General features: G+C 35.6%; 1 protein-coding gene across 1 annotated transcript in view; it reads right to left on the bottom strand.

Annotated features, from left to right (window-relative positions):
- The window catches only part of RYR2 (ryanodine receptor 2), a 652,366-nt gene that overhangs the window by 335,022 nt on the left and 301,097 nt on the right, over positions 1–16,247 (bottom strand). Inside the window, exons 13-15 of the mRNA XM_081824340.1 lie at positions 10,946–11,110; positions 5,933–6,054; positions 1,602–1,785 (exon numbers count right to left, since the gene is read on the bottom strand). Of these exons, the coding sequence (XP_081680466.1) occupies positions 1,602–1,785; positions 5,933–6,054; positions 10,946–11,110 (471 nt within the window). The remainder of the gene's footprint in view (positions 1–1,601; positions 1,786–5,932; positions 6,055–10,945; positions 11,111–16,247) is intronic.

Genomic DNA, 16,247 nt, shown 5'->3' with positions numbered 1-16,247 from the left:
AAGAGATCTTTGAAGCAAATAAAAATGCATTATACGGCTTTGTAAGATGCTGTCTACATTTGAAATTATGCTTTTATTATTATTGCTAGATCAAGGTTGCCAAAATGAGGCAAAGCACATGAAAGGAGGAGCTAGTTCAAGTTGACTGATCAAGGAAACCTATTTCTCACAGAGTTCTAAGAGGTGCCATGAACCTATGCACATTTCTAGGTCCCCATCCATGCTGTCTTCCATGAGAAATTGAAAAAAAAAAAAAAATCCAAATCAATACTTCAAAATTTCACAGCCCAGTATTTCATTTTAGTTTTTCAGGATACTAAGTGAATGCAGCATAGTCTAACATTTTGGCACACATCAAATGTAAAGGACCCAACAAACTACTCCATGTTGTTACTGACTCATGCTGACCTGCCCTGTGCTTTCATACCTCTACGGTCTCTAAACACATCAGTTTTTTGTATACACAGTGAAAAGTCCTCATAAATTAATGTGAATTTCAAAGGCCTTTGATGGAAAATCAGGAAACGGTTTTCAGACTAGAAGAATGTAGAATTAGGGCTTATGGGTCCTCAGCAATATTCTCTAACCTTTTTTCTTAGATACTTTCACAAAGATACTTTTACTCAGACACATTCATTATTCCACATACAGGGAACACTGAGAAGAATGGGAACACCTGCTGAGCTAGCCTTATTTGCCAGCTCACCTCTGACATCCTCCCACTGAAACTCTTGAATATATGGTACTAATTCCAACACTCGTTTTAGAATCGTTAAACATCCCTCAGTCCTTCTGTTATTCTGTCTATGAAATATGGCACTTGAGCTCTTTTTAACTGGAATGTGCATGAAATAAAATCACACACAAAAACTGAATGCACATAAAAGTAATAAGTGGAGTTGCTCTAAGCAGAGAGCCCTGAGCTCTGCCTCTCCTGGGCAGATTCCTTCCCAATACAAAGCTTCCTGTGGCCCCTCAGGCACATCCAAGTAGCCTCAAGAACCTGAACAGTCGAAAAACCTTCTTGTTGGGGCGCCTGGGTGACTCAGTTGGTTAGGCAACTGCCTTTGGCTCAGGTCATGATCCTGGAGTCCCAGGATCGAGTCCCACATCGGGCTCCCTGCTCAGCAGGGAGTCTGCTTCTCCCTCTGACCCTCCCCCCTCTCATGCTCCCTCTGTTTTTCTCATTCTCTCTCAAATAAATAAACAAAATCTTTAAAAAATAAAATTAAAATTAAAAAAATTAGAAAAAAACCTTCTTGTTTTTCAAAGCCTGTATTCATTTAGACACTTCAAGATACTATGTTTATATAACAAACATGAAGTAAACTGCAGTGCAATGAATGATCAGCATGAAGGCTGAGCAGACAGCAAAAAAAAATGTCCTTTGCCAGGGGAAGGAAGAATTCCATTTTTTTTTAAATGAGAACTCCCTGACAGAGAAACAAAAATAATTGCAGGATTCCTCCAAGGTCTGGTTCCCTTATGCCATAGTTTACCTGCTCACCCAACTCAGAATGCGAACTGTCAGAGAATTTCCCTACAGAGAAGTTGTTTTCCTAAGACAGTAGCATAAAAAATGAATGTTGGTAGAAACTCACCTCTTCCTGGAAGAGATTCTGCCGGTTCTTTAGAGCTCGTAATCTGTTCTGCTTGTCTTCATGCTCTAAATGCTCATCTGGGGGGTGAAAGTAGCCAATCAGGTCCTGCAGACTTAGACTCACAGATTCTATAGGGAGGTCCACCGTGGAAGCCTTCACTTTTTTGCTGAGCGCATCAAGGCCCCTAAAATAAATAGCAAACATTTCTCTATATCAGCGATCTGCAATCTTATTATTTTTTAGACCACAGAGGATGTAAAGCTTTATCTTCTCTCCCTACACCACTGTAAAAGGAACCCATAGGCAAGGTCCTAGTTTTCCTCAAACAACAATAATTAATATATTCAAATAAAAAATTCTAAATTTTGTCAACTATATATGATGCTATATTAAAACCACCAGTATCAAGAGAAACTCACCTAGACAAAAACCTGAAGGGCCTTGAGAACCAATTCCTACAAAGCCAATGGTCTCAGTATTTAGAAACCAATTGATTTTCACTTTAAATCACTACATACACTTCAAGGTTTAAGATGCAGCTTCCCAGCTTCATAATTCTGACTTCACTTGCTCTGTTTTTTGTTTTTGGAGAAGGAACTGTTAACTGCTACATGATCAGTGACCCTCACTGCCATTCTGAAAATTCCTGCCTGTTTAAAAATACATTCCAATGATGTTAATTTTTAAAGTTTTCTCATTAATCAGAAAATAACATATTAAAATGTTTTCCTCTTATCAGACAAAAAAAGTATTTAAAATTGGATTAAGAAACATCGTGGTGCATTTTCTTTGAAGAAAAACCTATTACTGGCATGTCAATACGTTAATTTGTTAAGCTTTCTGAGATTCTGAGCTTTAAAATTCATAGCTTTGAATGTATCTGGAAAGAACTTTAAAATATGGTATCTGTAAATCAAAATCATTTCAAAATAAGGGGTGCCTGGGTGGCTCAGTTGGTTAAGCATCTGCCTTTGGCTCAGGTCATGATCCCAGGGTCCTGGGATTGAGCCCCATATTGGGCTCTCTGCTCAGCAGGGAGTCTGCTTGTTCCTCTCCCTCTCCCTCTGCCTGCCGCTCCGCCTGCTTGTGCTCTCTCTTTCTGCCAAATAAATAAATAAAATGTTCAACATCATTTTAAAATAAGAAGTTTATTAAAAAACACATGATACCATAAAAGAATGGGAGAATGCATATACTATATAGTTGATATAGCAATACTCATATTAGGCATGACAAAATTTAATGCATAAAATATTATACTTCTTTTCCTGCTCTCTGCAACAGTAAAATTATGTGGCAATATTTTATTCCAAGGAAATGTTCCTGGCTAATTATCTGCTTTAGAATTTACATTTTAAAAACAATAAGGGCCTCATAAATGAGAATTAGCTTATCTTTGAATTGACAATGCTCACAAATATAATTAAAATGTATCATCAATTACATAAAGATTACAAATAATTTTGAAATAGTTGACTTCAGCCTTATAAAGAGTACAAATACGAAAACTGTACAACTCTTCTAAAGTTTTTGTCTGAAATTCCCAATTACAATGGAATTGTTTAGTTTTATCATCTCTATAAGTCTTTCTATGCCCAAAAACTAAAAGAAATGACTTCTCAGAAGAAAATTATTTCTCCCCTTTTACAATGAAAATGTATATACAATGATATACTTCCATTCTAAACATTTTATCCTATTACACTTTAGCTGAATCATAAATGTATTTATAAAGAAGTCAAACTCAACTCTCACACTAAAGTGAATGAAATTCAAAAGTGACTCAAAAATAGTATTTACATTTTTTTAAAGATTTTTTTTTTATTTGAGAGAGAGAGAGAGAGCATGCAAGTGTGCGGGCCAAGGACCCATGTGTGTGAGCAGGAGGGTGGTGGGGGAGGGGAGATGGACAAGCAGATTCCGTACTCAGTGTGAGCCTGACAAGAAACTCAATCCCACGACTCCGAGATCATGACCCAAGCCAAAACCAACAGTTGGACACTCAACCAACTGAGCCATCCAGGTTCCCCATCAAATACAGTACCTACATTTTTAAATGTAAAAAGAAATAGTATATTCAATTAATAACCTAAAAACTGACATTTATCTGCTCTCAGCAATGTAACCATTAAATTACTTTCTAGAAGCCTCTTGTCAAATACTATCCAAGATTCCTAAAGTTGTTAATTATGTTAAGTTTTACAACACCTGTCTCCTATAAAGACATTCACCATCTTAATGTATGAACAAAAAAATGAAGAGAAAAAAATAATTGAGGAAAACCAAAGGTGGTAGAATCATACTATATCAGAGCAAAAATTAAAGCTATGAATTTCATCTCTACATTTTGTACTTTGAAGATTAAACAATATTACTACCAAACACAGATTCCCCCTAATATAACTTACTTTCAGAAAACATTCATTAATCTACCAAAGGAAAAGAAGGTTTAATATGTTTTTCTTGCAGTCAAGAAAAATAGAATCCCTTCTCACAACACAAATGCAAACAAACACACACACACACATACACACACACACATGCTCGCACATGCACACATATACAATTCCACCACCACCATCACCACCACCCTGACATGGAAGACAGAGACCAGAAGGGTCACAGAAAATAAACTGAGGGGCGCCTGGGTGGCTCAGTCAGTTAAGCATCTGACTCTTGGTTTCGGCTCAGGTCATGATCTCAGGGTCGTGAGATCGAGCCCCACCCCGGGCTCCGTGCTCAGTGTGGAGTGTGCTTAGAATTCTCTTTCTCTCCTGCTGCCCCTCCCACATTCGAGCATGCACTCGTGCACTCTTTCTCTCTAAAATAAATAAAATCTTAAAAAGAAAAGAAACTACATAAGAAAACACAAATGAAGAAAAACTAAATGACCTTGACTTTCACTCTAAGAAGTAAAAAACAGAAGCCTGCCTATGCATTTTTAAAACTTAAACTTTTTTTTTTTAAGATTTTATTTATTTATTCGACAGAGAGAGACACAGTGAGAGAGGGAACACAAGCAGAGGGAGTGGGAGAGGGAGAAGCAGACTTCCCATGGAGCAGGGAGCCCGATGCGGGGCTCGATCCCAGGACCCCGGGATCATGACCCGAGCCGAAGGCAGACACTTAATGACTGACCCACCCTGGCACCCCTAAAAATTAGACTCTTAATAGTAAATAAGCCTACATTAATAAAACAAATACTTAAAAAGAATTTACTTTGAGAAATACATTGGTGCCAATATTGTAAAGACATGGAGATTTTAAAGAATTTTGTGCTTTCATGAATATTACGGAAGGATCAAATTATTTTCCTTAAAATAACATACCCTTAAAAATATTCTGTAATTATGTAAAATGTTTCAAAGTTTCTAAGATACACTAAAGAACTGTATAAATTCAGGAAGTCTAATAGTTCAGTAAATACTAATGAGCATATAAGTAAAACTCACATATATAAAAATCATGAACATGATGAACTAAATTATATAATAGGTAAATCACAAAGAAAAACAAATCTGGTCAACAAAGATGAAATATCTATTTTCACAATTCTTGAATAAATTCAACTTAAAAAATTATTATAAATACATACATCTATCTGTATATACATACACGCACATATAAATTTTTTTCCATCAAATTGGCAAGTTTAAAGAGACATAGGATATATCCATCACAAGCCAGAATGTATATTGGTATAATGTTACCAGGAAACACCCTGACCACAAGCTTGATTAGTTTGTAGATATGCAACTGTTTCCATTATGAAGTAGGAAAAGTTATTTACTACAAGAATCACTTTTAAATACCATTCAAGCAGTGCCTGGGTGGTTCAGTTGGTTAAGTGTCCGACTTTTGATTTCAACTGAGGTCATGATCTCAGGGTTGTGAGATGGAGCCTTGCACTGGACTCCACACTGGGCATGGAGCCTGCTTAAGATTCTCTCTCTCCCTCTCCCTCTGCTCCTCCCCACACCCTTTAAAATCAATACATACATACAGTTCAAAACTCACAAGTATCTAGGCTTCATTACCCTCTGTGTGAAAGGAAATTTAAACAGTTCCAGCATAAGGGTATATTACAGAATAATCCTGAACTACAGTTACAAATTATAAGTTACACAAACAATTTCTAAAAATCACATTCCCTTTTTAAAAGTTTATTTATGAGAAAGACATAAAGTCATCTATCATTTTCTAATGTGTACTGCCAACCCACCAAATCACAGGTTCACCACCATCGTATATTTTAGAATTATGTATTTGTAAATCCAATAAGGACATTGAAATAAAATGTCAAACCACTACTACAACAAAAGAAAATGTACCTTATAAATCTATTGAAAAGGAAGACTGTGCTCCGGATGACTCGTGCAGTCCGTGATTCTTCATGCTGAGATCTAGATAAATTTAAGCCATCATCCATGTGACCTTCATGATGCATAATAGCCTGTAGAAATGCAGAAATAACACCATTACTCCCATCTCCTTTCTAAATGGGTGTTAAGAAGATGTGCACTCCAAAGGTAAGCCCTAACAATAAATAGAGTCAAAAGGCAGGTACAAGGGGCAATAAGCTGATGTGTAACATTTAAAATAAGAGGTGCAGGTCTCTTACAAACCACTCAATATATTCATTGAGTTTTTCTTTTAAAGAATGAGTCAGTAAATGAGTTCAACAAAACAGACACCAGAATGTTCTCACATATCTATGTTCAGTGACTGAACTACAGTCTAAGCAAACTCTGAACAAAGCAGTAAAGGAAAACATTGCATTGGTATGCCAATTAGACAGCAGTTCTGAACACAGACTGAGTAATAAGTAATGATCATTGTTTCTAAGGCATCAAAGTTCTTTAAAAAATGCAATTTTATTCGGTCTTTTGTTAGGCTTTATGTTTTTGAACTTTCTATGGAAATAATAAGTGTAGAAATCTTAGGTGAACAGCTAAATGAATGTACCATGCAACCAACACCCCAATCATGAAAGAGAACATTATACTACCTTAAAGTCCCCTAGTGCTCCGTTACTGGCCCCATCCTCTACACTGCTCCCCACCTTCCCAACTCTTCATAGCAAAGGTCAGTTATGTATTACACATAAATGGTACTATGTGTCTCTAGCTTCCTTCACTCAATCCTTGTAGCAAGACATTTCAGCACATCTAAGCAGGTGTACTGAACTAAAATTAATAACTAGAATTAAAATTATACACTATCTAGAAAGTAAAGAGGAACTCTTTAGACCAAAATCAATGAGACAGAGCTATGTCTGTATTCAAAGGCAACTCTGTAGCCTTAAATGTCTTCACTGACAAAGAAAAAAAAATGATTAAAATGAAGGAACATAGGGGCGCCTGGGTGGCTCAGTCGTTAAGTGTCTGCCTTCGGCTCAGGTCATGATCCCAGGGTCCTGGGATCGAGCCCTGCATCGGGCTCCTTGCTCCACGGGAAGCCTGTTTCTCCCTCTCCCCCTCCCCTTGCTTGTGTTCCCTCTCTCTCTGTGTCTCTTTCTGTCAAATAAATAAATAAAATCTTAAAAAATAAAAATAAAAATAAAATGAAGGAACATATTACTTGTTGTAAGACTCAAAAAAAGAAAAACAAAGTGGAAAAGTGGAATTAATGAAGATAAAAAGAGGAATTAATGAACTAGAAACCAAATTAAGTGCTTTTTAAAAAGATAACCTAAAATTTAATTCTTTGAGGAGATAAATAGATAAACCTTTCACAAGCAATGCTAAAGATAAAATTTTTAAAAAGAAGAAAAAAAAAACCCATAAGAAGATATAAGAGACAAAAGACATTCAAATTGTAGCACTGTCATAAGTCAATACTATTTACAACCAATGGCAAAAAATGTAAGTTAATATCCCAGAGGAAACAGATGGCTTCCTAGCAAATTAAGAATCAAATAAATAAGCTGATCTCATCAAATTTTCTACTTTAAAAGAGACTAGAAAGGAAATTTAAGAGTTAATATTTAAAAGATCCTAGGTTTACAAGTGAGATCTAATGAATCTTCAAAGAACAGAGAATTTTCACAGTAAGCTAGTCCTGACCAGAGGTCAGGAAACTATGGCCTGTTGCCTTTTTTTTTTTAGTACAATCTGTGAGCTTTAAATGAATTTTACGTTTTTAAATGGTTGAAAAAGACCAGAAACAGAATATTTTGTGACATATGAAAATTCCATGAAATTCAAATTTCAGTATCCCTAACAAAGAAAAGTTGATTTTATCTCTGAATATATATGTAATAATTCTAATAATAAATGGATAAGATCTAATATTTTAAAAGCATAATAAACTATGGCCAAATAGGGTTTCATCTATGTCTTTAAGGATTCTTCAATATCGTAATGTCCATTACCTTATTTATCAAAAAACAGAAGGACACCAAAACATGATTTATAATTCCTTTAATTGATAAAATTCAGCAATAATTCCTAAGTTTTTAAAAAGCCAGAAAAACAGGAATAGCAGGATATCACTTACATATATAAACTATTTCAATTGTCCACAGGATACAAGAAGGTATAACTTCTGTGAAACAGGAGTGAAGATTCACAATAAGAAAGCACACAAGACGAGCAACCAGAATAGATAAAAAACAGAAAGCTGACATAAAAAGTGACTGGGGGTGAGATCATGAAATACTACAAGAAAAGTGAAATTTCAAAGGCACTGAAAGAACTTAAGGAGACAAGTACCCAAACACAACAAAATGAGTGATTTGGAGGACACAACCGAGAAGCCAGATCTAGAAAATAGGAAGAAAGAGAAGAATACAGAAAGATAAGATGGTTGACATGGAGAAGAAGAATGAGCCCATTTTCTGAGAAACTAATAAACAGAAGGAAAACAGAAACTAAAGATATGGTTGTACAATTCTCTCAGCTCTAAAAAGACCTACGTGTGCTAATTAAAAATTCTTGGTGACATATGTTTTCAGATAAACTGTATACTATTTGTAATATTCTGGTGTGGTCAGTGCATCACTCTGCAATCAATAATTTATATTTCTGCAGCAAAATATGAATATTCACATGATGTGGGATACGTATGTATATGTGTGTGTGTATGTATATATATATGTACTACACATTGTGACCACATTGAAGTCTTCCCCTAAGGATTTACTATAGTAGATAGTTCTCCAAGTGGTAATAAGTCTACAGTAGAGATTTTATTACATTATCTCTTCTATGGCCTATAAAGTCTTTCTTCTCTAACTTAAGACTGGTTAGCATCTCAATACCCTTAGCTTTCTAAAAGGAAAGCTCTATGCTAGCCTATGATGGTGAGTCTAAGTTCCACTTTGACTTTGACCCATGGTTAAGGAATAAGACACTGGAGTAATGATTAAGAACCCCAGCATAACTGCAATGGACTGAAGACAGAGAAAGGACTGATTAAGCAGTGATCTGGTTTGTCATGGTGAGACTGGAATTACCATAGGAAGTAAAGCTCAGCCATGACAGTTTTCAAACATGGCGGTCATAAAGCCAGAATAGATTGGAGAGAAGTAAGACTGAAGGCAGGCAGAGACACTGGTTAAGAGACTCTGGAAATAGTGCACACAAAGGATGAGAAAGACTGAACTAGATCTGTAGGGAGGGGACAGAGGGAATTATTTTGAGGTACACTTAGAAGATAAAATTTCCAGGGCTTGGTGTTATCATTGAACTCAGCAGGATGAGGAAAGGTAATTGTGGAAACTCCTGGGATTTAATTACCATACAACATATTTAAAAGACATATGTATAGTTTGGTTTAAAATGTTCCTATTTACAATAAGCCAGAAATCATCTTATTTGCAATTATTTAAATTTATAACAAAAACTATACCAAGCGGTGTGTGGTTTTAAAAATTCATTCAAGTGGTACTTGAGCAAAAAAAGATTGAAGACAATTGTTTAAGCCATATATATATATGGCTTAAAAATTATATATATATAATTTTTTTTTTGCATTTACCACTTAAGTATAGAGAATGGGGAAATGGCACCTGAAGTTTCTAGTGATCTTCTGATTAAAACTTATTTCTATCTTTGCAAAAATACGACGGGGCCCCTGGGTGGCTCAGTGGGTTAAGTGTCCTACTCTTGGTTTCAGCTCAGGTCATGGTCTTGGGGTCCTGGGATTGAGCCCTGCATTGGGCTCTGCACCCAGCGGGGAGTCTACTTGAGATTCTCTCTCCCTCTTCCTCCCCCCACACACACACACACTCTCTCACTCTCTCAAACAAATAAATAAATATTTTAAAAATGTGTCTACACGTTATCATTTCTACCTATATTTTCCCATAACCATTTATCATATTCAACTCTTAATAAAAGCTATAACAAAAATACGGTGCGAGATAAGAGCTCACAGAAAGTCATATCTGAGTTAAGAATTTTGCTTTGTTCCCTCTTTCTGTTCCTTATGATTTGTGCAATCATACTTTGAATGCTTACCTTTCTAGTAAAGATTGATGTATAACAATATAGGATGCAGTATGACAAATCCAATAAAATCACCATCCATAAAATGAAATAAAAAGTTCTGCACAAATCTCATCCCCAGTATCACAAGCAATGATAGTATTTATCCTTTGGGGTGGTAGTAATTGGAAGGAAGCATGGGGTGGATGAGAAGGGGTGGCAGAAAGTGTTTCTAAAATATGTAAATTTAAATTTTCTAGAGCACACATCAAAAAAATTTTTTTTTAAAAAGGTAAAATTTTAATTATATATTTGATTTACCCTAATATATCCAAGATACTATTTCAACCAATAAACAGAACAAAGCTATTAATGAAGTAATATTTAACATTCTCTTTTTGTTGTTCTTTGCCTTCAAAATCCAGTGTATTTATTTTTTATACTTATAGAATATCTTGATTTTGATACCAAATTATTAGTGAAAATACTTGATTTGTTTTAGAATTGATGACATTTAGCGTTGGAAAAGTACATTCACATACCTAAGTTCCCAAACATGCACAAAAATCTTCTAATAACTTAATCAAGTACAAGCCTTTAAATTTAAAGTAATTAATTAGGTAGAGTGCATGAGCTCTCCTGCATTTTAGAGACATAACCCTGGCAGGAGCACGGAGAACAAAGTGAAGTAGGCAGACTGCTAGAATCCAGAAAAGAGTATATTTCTTGGCTTCATATTTAAAGCCATGATGTAACATCCAGCACTGTTCACCTCACAAAAACCAAAGAGATTATTATGGTGGGATTTGACCTTTTTGCATGTTTAGCAGGTAGCTCAAAGTCTTGTTGTTTTGCGTTTGTGTATTTTTGTCATACAAAATGGTGGCTATAAGTTGCGTTTTTACATAATCTTACCTTACGTTGTATGGATCCCATTCTCACTGATTTCACATCCACAGACTGGTAAGTAAGCCACAGGCCTGTATTTATATGTTGTATATAGCATACTGAGTCTCCGTATTTTATTTCAGATGTCCCCATGCCATCGACTTCTTTTCTCACCCCTACATCCAATTTTTCCTAAGGAAAAAAAAAAAAGGATAAGCAAAAGTCCTAAAAATACTAAAAATATGTTCCTTGAAAAATTCAGCCGTCTGACACCCTTTAAAATAATAATGTCAAATACTCTATTCCAGCAGTTCAACTGATACTGAAAATCAAAGTGGGAAATTATAAAGATAAATAAACAGACCTTGAATTATTCATACTGGTAGAAAATTATTTTGGCCCTAACATAAAATTTTATATTGCATAATGGCAAACTCCAAACCAGAGATCTTAAAATTAGTAGCTTAGGCTTCATATTCTTTCCAGATTTTTTTTTTCATTATTGGTGGTTAAGAACATAGGTTTAGGGGAACAGAAAATCCAGTTTTGAGTTCAATCTCTGCCACGGATTACCTCTGTGACCTTAAGACAATTTAACTAAACCTTTTAAGCCTTGGGTTTCTCATCTGTAAATAAAGTTAACAGAAGTATCTCGCCCATAGTATCAGAAAAAATGAGATAATGCACTTAAAGTGTTCAGCCCAGTGCCTGGGATAAAATAAACACTTACATAAATGTTAATGATTCTGACTGTGAAAATGGTGTTGATAATGTTGATGGAGATGTTACTAAGGATGTTAATAATAGTGATGATTTCTTCTGAACTGATCAAAGCTATCATTCAGTTTCCACAACTACAACTTCCAATGTGGACTCTACAGAACTATTCGGAGCTACTACGGTAAACTCCCTGTGCTATGAAGAAACAAGCAATCCTCTGACACTAAATATACAAGTCCCTACTTATTTAAATGCTTCCTCCTTCAACACGCTCTTTCAGTTTTCCCTTCCACACTTAATTCTGGTCTTCAGGCACACATGATGTCTTCAAGTTCTATACAGTCCTTAAAATAACAGCAAAAAACAAACAAACAAACTCATGTTCTTTTGGTTGCTGTACCTCCCTGTGTAGTTAAATTTACTTTAAATTTCATCTGTGCCTTTCCTTGTTTGGCTTTTGTAACAGTTACACAAATGTTTTTGAAGATTAGTTTAGAGTAATAGTTACACAATTAGTTGGAAATTACTAATAGTTACACAAATGTTTTGAGATTAGGTTGCAGTAAACTTTACAGCTGTTATACAAAAAGGAATGATTCAAGGAAAACAACATTTTGATAGATTTTGTTCATGTCATTTGCACATTGTACTAGTAACTCAAATGATTACGAACCCTCCAACATTTGAAAATTAAAATGAATTGAAATTCTTAATACAATAAGTCAAGGTCATATAAGAAAATGAATACAATTATAAGTTGATTTAACCATTATGCAAATAAATTAAAACACTATTCTAAGAATCTGCAATAAAACAGATAATTAAGCCATTCCAATTTCATTCTATCAAAGAAGATAAACTACTAATCCACTTACACCAAACCTATCAATGGGAATATTAAATTCTAGGGGAAAATATAACAATGTAATTATCTCCTCAGAATAAAACAATGAGCCTCTAACATTCTAACTTTTTGTTTTTCTTTTATCCAAGGGAATTAGTTGGTCTATTTATAGACTGTGGATTGTGTTTTGAGAAGTCACAATTACTAATTGTAAAGTTATGCTTTGTCCGGTTTTTATTAAGTAGTTCACATCACTCTCTGGGTTAGAAGTTTTAATCATGACATTTCATGAAGACTGTTGTAGTAACTATCTCTGATCCTCAGGTGAGGGAAGAACTGCTAAAGTAACATTAGAAAAGAGTAAAGTGTGATTATTTGCTGTGTAAAAGAACAAAGGCCATTCATGTTCATTCCTCTTTTTATTTCCTGTCATTTTCTGTAAGTTAGGTTTAAGAGAAGGAGAAATTCAGGTGAGAATAATCTAGATGCTTTGAACAACTATACGCATAAGCATAACATGAGTCAAGAATGTGACAACTCCTGGGGCGCCTGGGTGGCTCAGTTGGTTAAGCGACTGCCTTCGGCTCGGGTCATGATCCTGGAGTCCCTGGATCGAGTCCCTGGATCGAGTCCCTGGATCGAGTCCCTGGATCGAGTCCCGCATCGGGCTCCCTGCTCGGCAGGGAGCCTGCTTCTGCCTCTGACCCGCCCCCCTCTCATGTGCTCTCTCTCTCTCATTCTCTCTGTCTCAAATAAAAAAAAAAAAAAAAAAAGAATGTGACAACTCCTAAAAGCCTCTAACATAAAATTAGCCTATATTACTAGAAATACAGTGTCCAGATTAGGCAAGTAATAATTTTACTAATACTCTGTATTAGCTACACTATATCAAAATTAGCAGCTTTTGGTTTTGGCATCACTTTTTTATTCTTTTTTCTATTCTTTTGTTTCTGTTTTTGTTTTATTTACTCTGCTTTAGGAAATGACAGAGCAGTTAAGTTGGACTAATCCTCCTATAGATAATAATTATGAAATTTAGAAAAAAAAAATACTTTCCAGAATCTGTCTGAAGATCCTTGAGAGGGACCAAAAGCAGGGAGAAAGTGGAGAATATTTTTCTCTCTGGAGGAAAAGAGTACCCAGGTGATTTTTTTAAAAGCTGCCTTTTGCCGTGGGGCGTGTACCCTGCCCAATCTGCCTGCAGATCAGGCAGAAGAAATCTGCTGCTTTACTGGCTTGAGATATCAGAGAATACTTTAGGACTCACAAGCAACCGGAAAATTAGATGAGCTAAATCCTGGACCAAAAAAGTATCTGCAAAGTCTGCTTATAAAATTCACCCAAATCCTTGCTGACCGCTAAACTATGCCCCACAGAATGACAGCAGATGAAAGCTGAAATGAGTGAGCAGAAATACAAGCCACTGCCCTCTGCAAAAGAGAGAACAAAACTAGAGATTCAGTCCAACAGGGTTAACTGCTTGCTGAAACTAAAATCATTCTTGAGAAAAAAATGAAACAAAACAAAAACAAAAAAACAAAAACCCTTAACAAAATTAAGAGTCTCTATAACCTACCATTTCTAATATCCAGGGTATACTGTCAAAATAAGTAGATATAAAAAAACAACAAAAGGTGATCTATACTAAATTAAGAAAACAGAACCAAATGTGACCCATACCAAAGAAAAACTAGTAACAGGTAATAGAAATGATGCAGAGATAGCCCTTAAAATTAGCAACTATTATAAATATAAAATACATTTAAGGACATAAAGGAAAACATATGCATAATGAATAAACTGATGGGAATCTCAGTTGAGAAATAGAAACTATATAAAATGAAATGTATTCACAAAATGGAAACAATAATTGAAATACAAAATTAATTGGATCAGCTTAACATCAGCTTGGAATTAGAGGCTAAGGAGTCAATGAAGTTGAAAGTAGATCAACAGAAATTTTCCAATCTCAATATAAGACTACTTTTTTTTTTTTAAGATTTATTTATTTGAGAGAGAATGCACGCATGTGCATGGCAGGGGGAGGGTGCAGAGGGAGAGAGAGTCCCAAGTAGACTCCACCCTGAATGTGGAGCCCGATGTGGGGCCTGATCCCAAGACCCTGAGATCATGACCTGAGCCAAAACCAAGAGTCGGGCACTTAACCAACTGTACCAACCAGGCACCCCCCCAAGATCAGATTGCTTTTAATAGCACTCTGACATAATAGGCACTTTGCCATTAAGTGGAAACTTTCCTCAAAAGACTACGTAAGATTTAATTCCCATACCTCCTGCATTTAACTTAGGAAAGGTTTAGATCCTCACTATCATCTTGGTATTCACTAACATCCATAAATTTTTAAATAATCTAATTGTCCATCCTAGAAGAATAATCTTGAGATTTGAGAACCATAAAAATGTTCAAAAAGAAACAACTCTTTTTGTCACAGTCTAGAGTTACTGAAAAGACTTCTATTTTTACTATTAGATGATTTTTTGGATAGACATTTTCTCTTTTGCTTCATGGACAACCACAGCATGCTACACTTCAACTATGAAAGAAATGCCGACACTTCACTGAAATTGCTTCTCGACTGCCTTCTTTCCTACCTGACTATTACTTAGTTTTTCAAGGGCAGGAATCATAGTCTGGTTCTTCACCTCAATAGCCCATATCCCCAGGAGCAGAACAGTGCCTGCAAATACTAGATTCTCAATAAAGATTTACTAAATGAATACATTTTTGGAAGAAAATCACATAGCCCATCAGATTTCCCACAGAAAATATACTTAAAAACTACTCCCAATCCTAACATTCAAATATTCCACTTATGAATGCTTAGAAAATCTAATTTCCAGGGTGCCTGGGTGGCTCAGTCATTAAGCGTCTGCCTTCGGCTCAGGTCATGATCCCAGGGTCCTGGGATTGAGCCCCACATCGGGCTCCCTGCTCAGTGGGAAGCCTGCTTCTCCCTCTCCCACTCCCTCTGCTTGTGTTCCCTCTCTGTCAAATAAATAAAATCTTTAAAAAAAAAAAAATCTAATTTCCTAATGAATATCAAAATGGTTCTAGGGGTGCCTGGGTGGCTCAGTTGGTTAAGTGGCTGCCTTTGGCTCAGGTCATAATCCCAGGGTCCTGGGATCGAGTTCTGCAATTCCTTATTACATGTTATTTACATCTTCTGTATGTTATTTGTCTCTCTATCACGAACTGAGAAACTGACTTCATGTCTCCTACCACTAGTTTTTCTGTTTACTTCCTCTTGTATCTCCTATCGGTTTTGTTTAATGAATATTAATTCAATGTCATTTTATTTGGTACATAGATTTGATAACTATTACATCCTCAGTGAGTTGCACTCCTTGATACTATGAAGTATCCTTTGTCTCACTCAATAATTTCTTTTGCCTGAATTTCTCCTCATCTGATATTAAATCAGACACCCTTCTTTGTTCTTATTTGTATTTTCCTGGTATTGCATTAGCCATATTTTAATTTACAAACTTTCCAAATAAAAATTGTTTTGGCGGTGTCTCTTAATGTCAGCATAATTTATACTTCATGATCCAATATGAAATTATTTTAAATTGTGATTTTAGCCCATTTTTATGTGTTGATAAGGCAAATGCATTGGGTCTCCACTCTGTCACATTTTAGGTTTTCTGTTGTTACATTTATCCGTTTTCTAGTCTTTTGCTATGTGGCCTCCTGTCTCTGTTGACTGTGGGTTTCTGTGGCTGTGTGTGTCTATGATTCTTTTTG

The sequence above is a fragment of the Leptonychotes weddellii genome, chromosome 6 (genome assembly GCF_054177405.1).
Source record: "Leptonychotes weddellii isolate Sample4059 chromosome 6, ASM5417740v2, whole genome shotgun sequence".
In the NCBI taxonomy this organism is placed as follows: Eukaryota; Metazoa; Chordata; class Mammalia; order Carnivora; family Phocidae; genus Leptonychotes; species Leptonychotes weddellii.
Note: the sequence above shows the minus strand (reverse complement) of the source record. Positions and strands in the feature narration are given on the sequence as shown.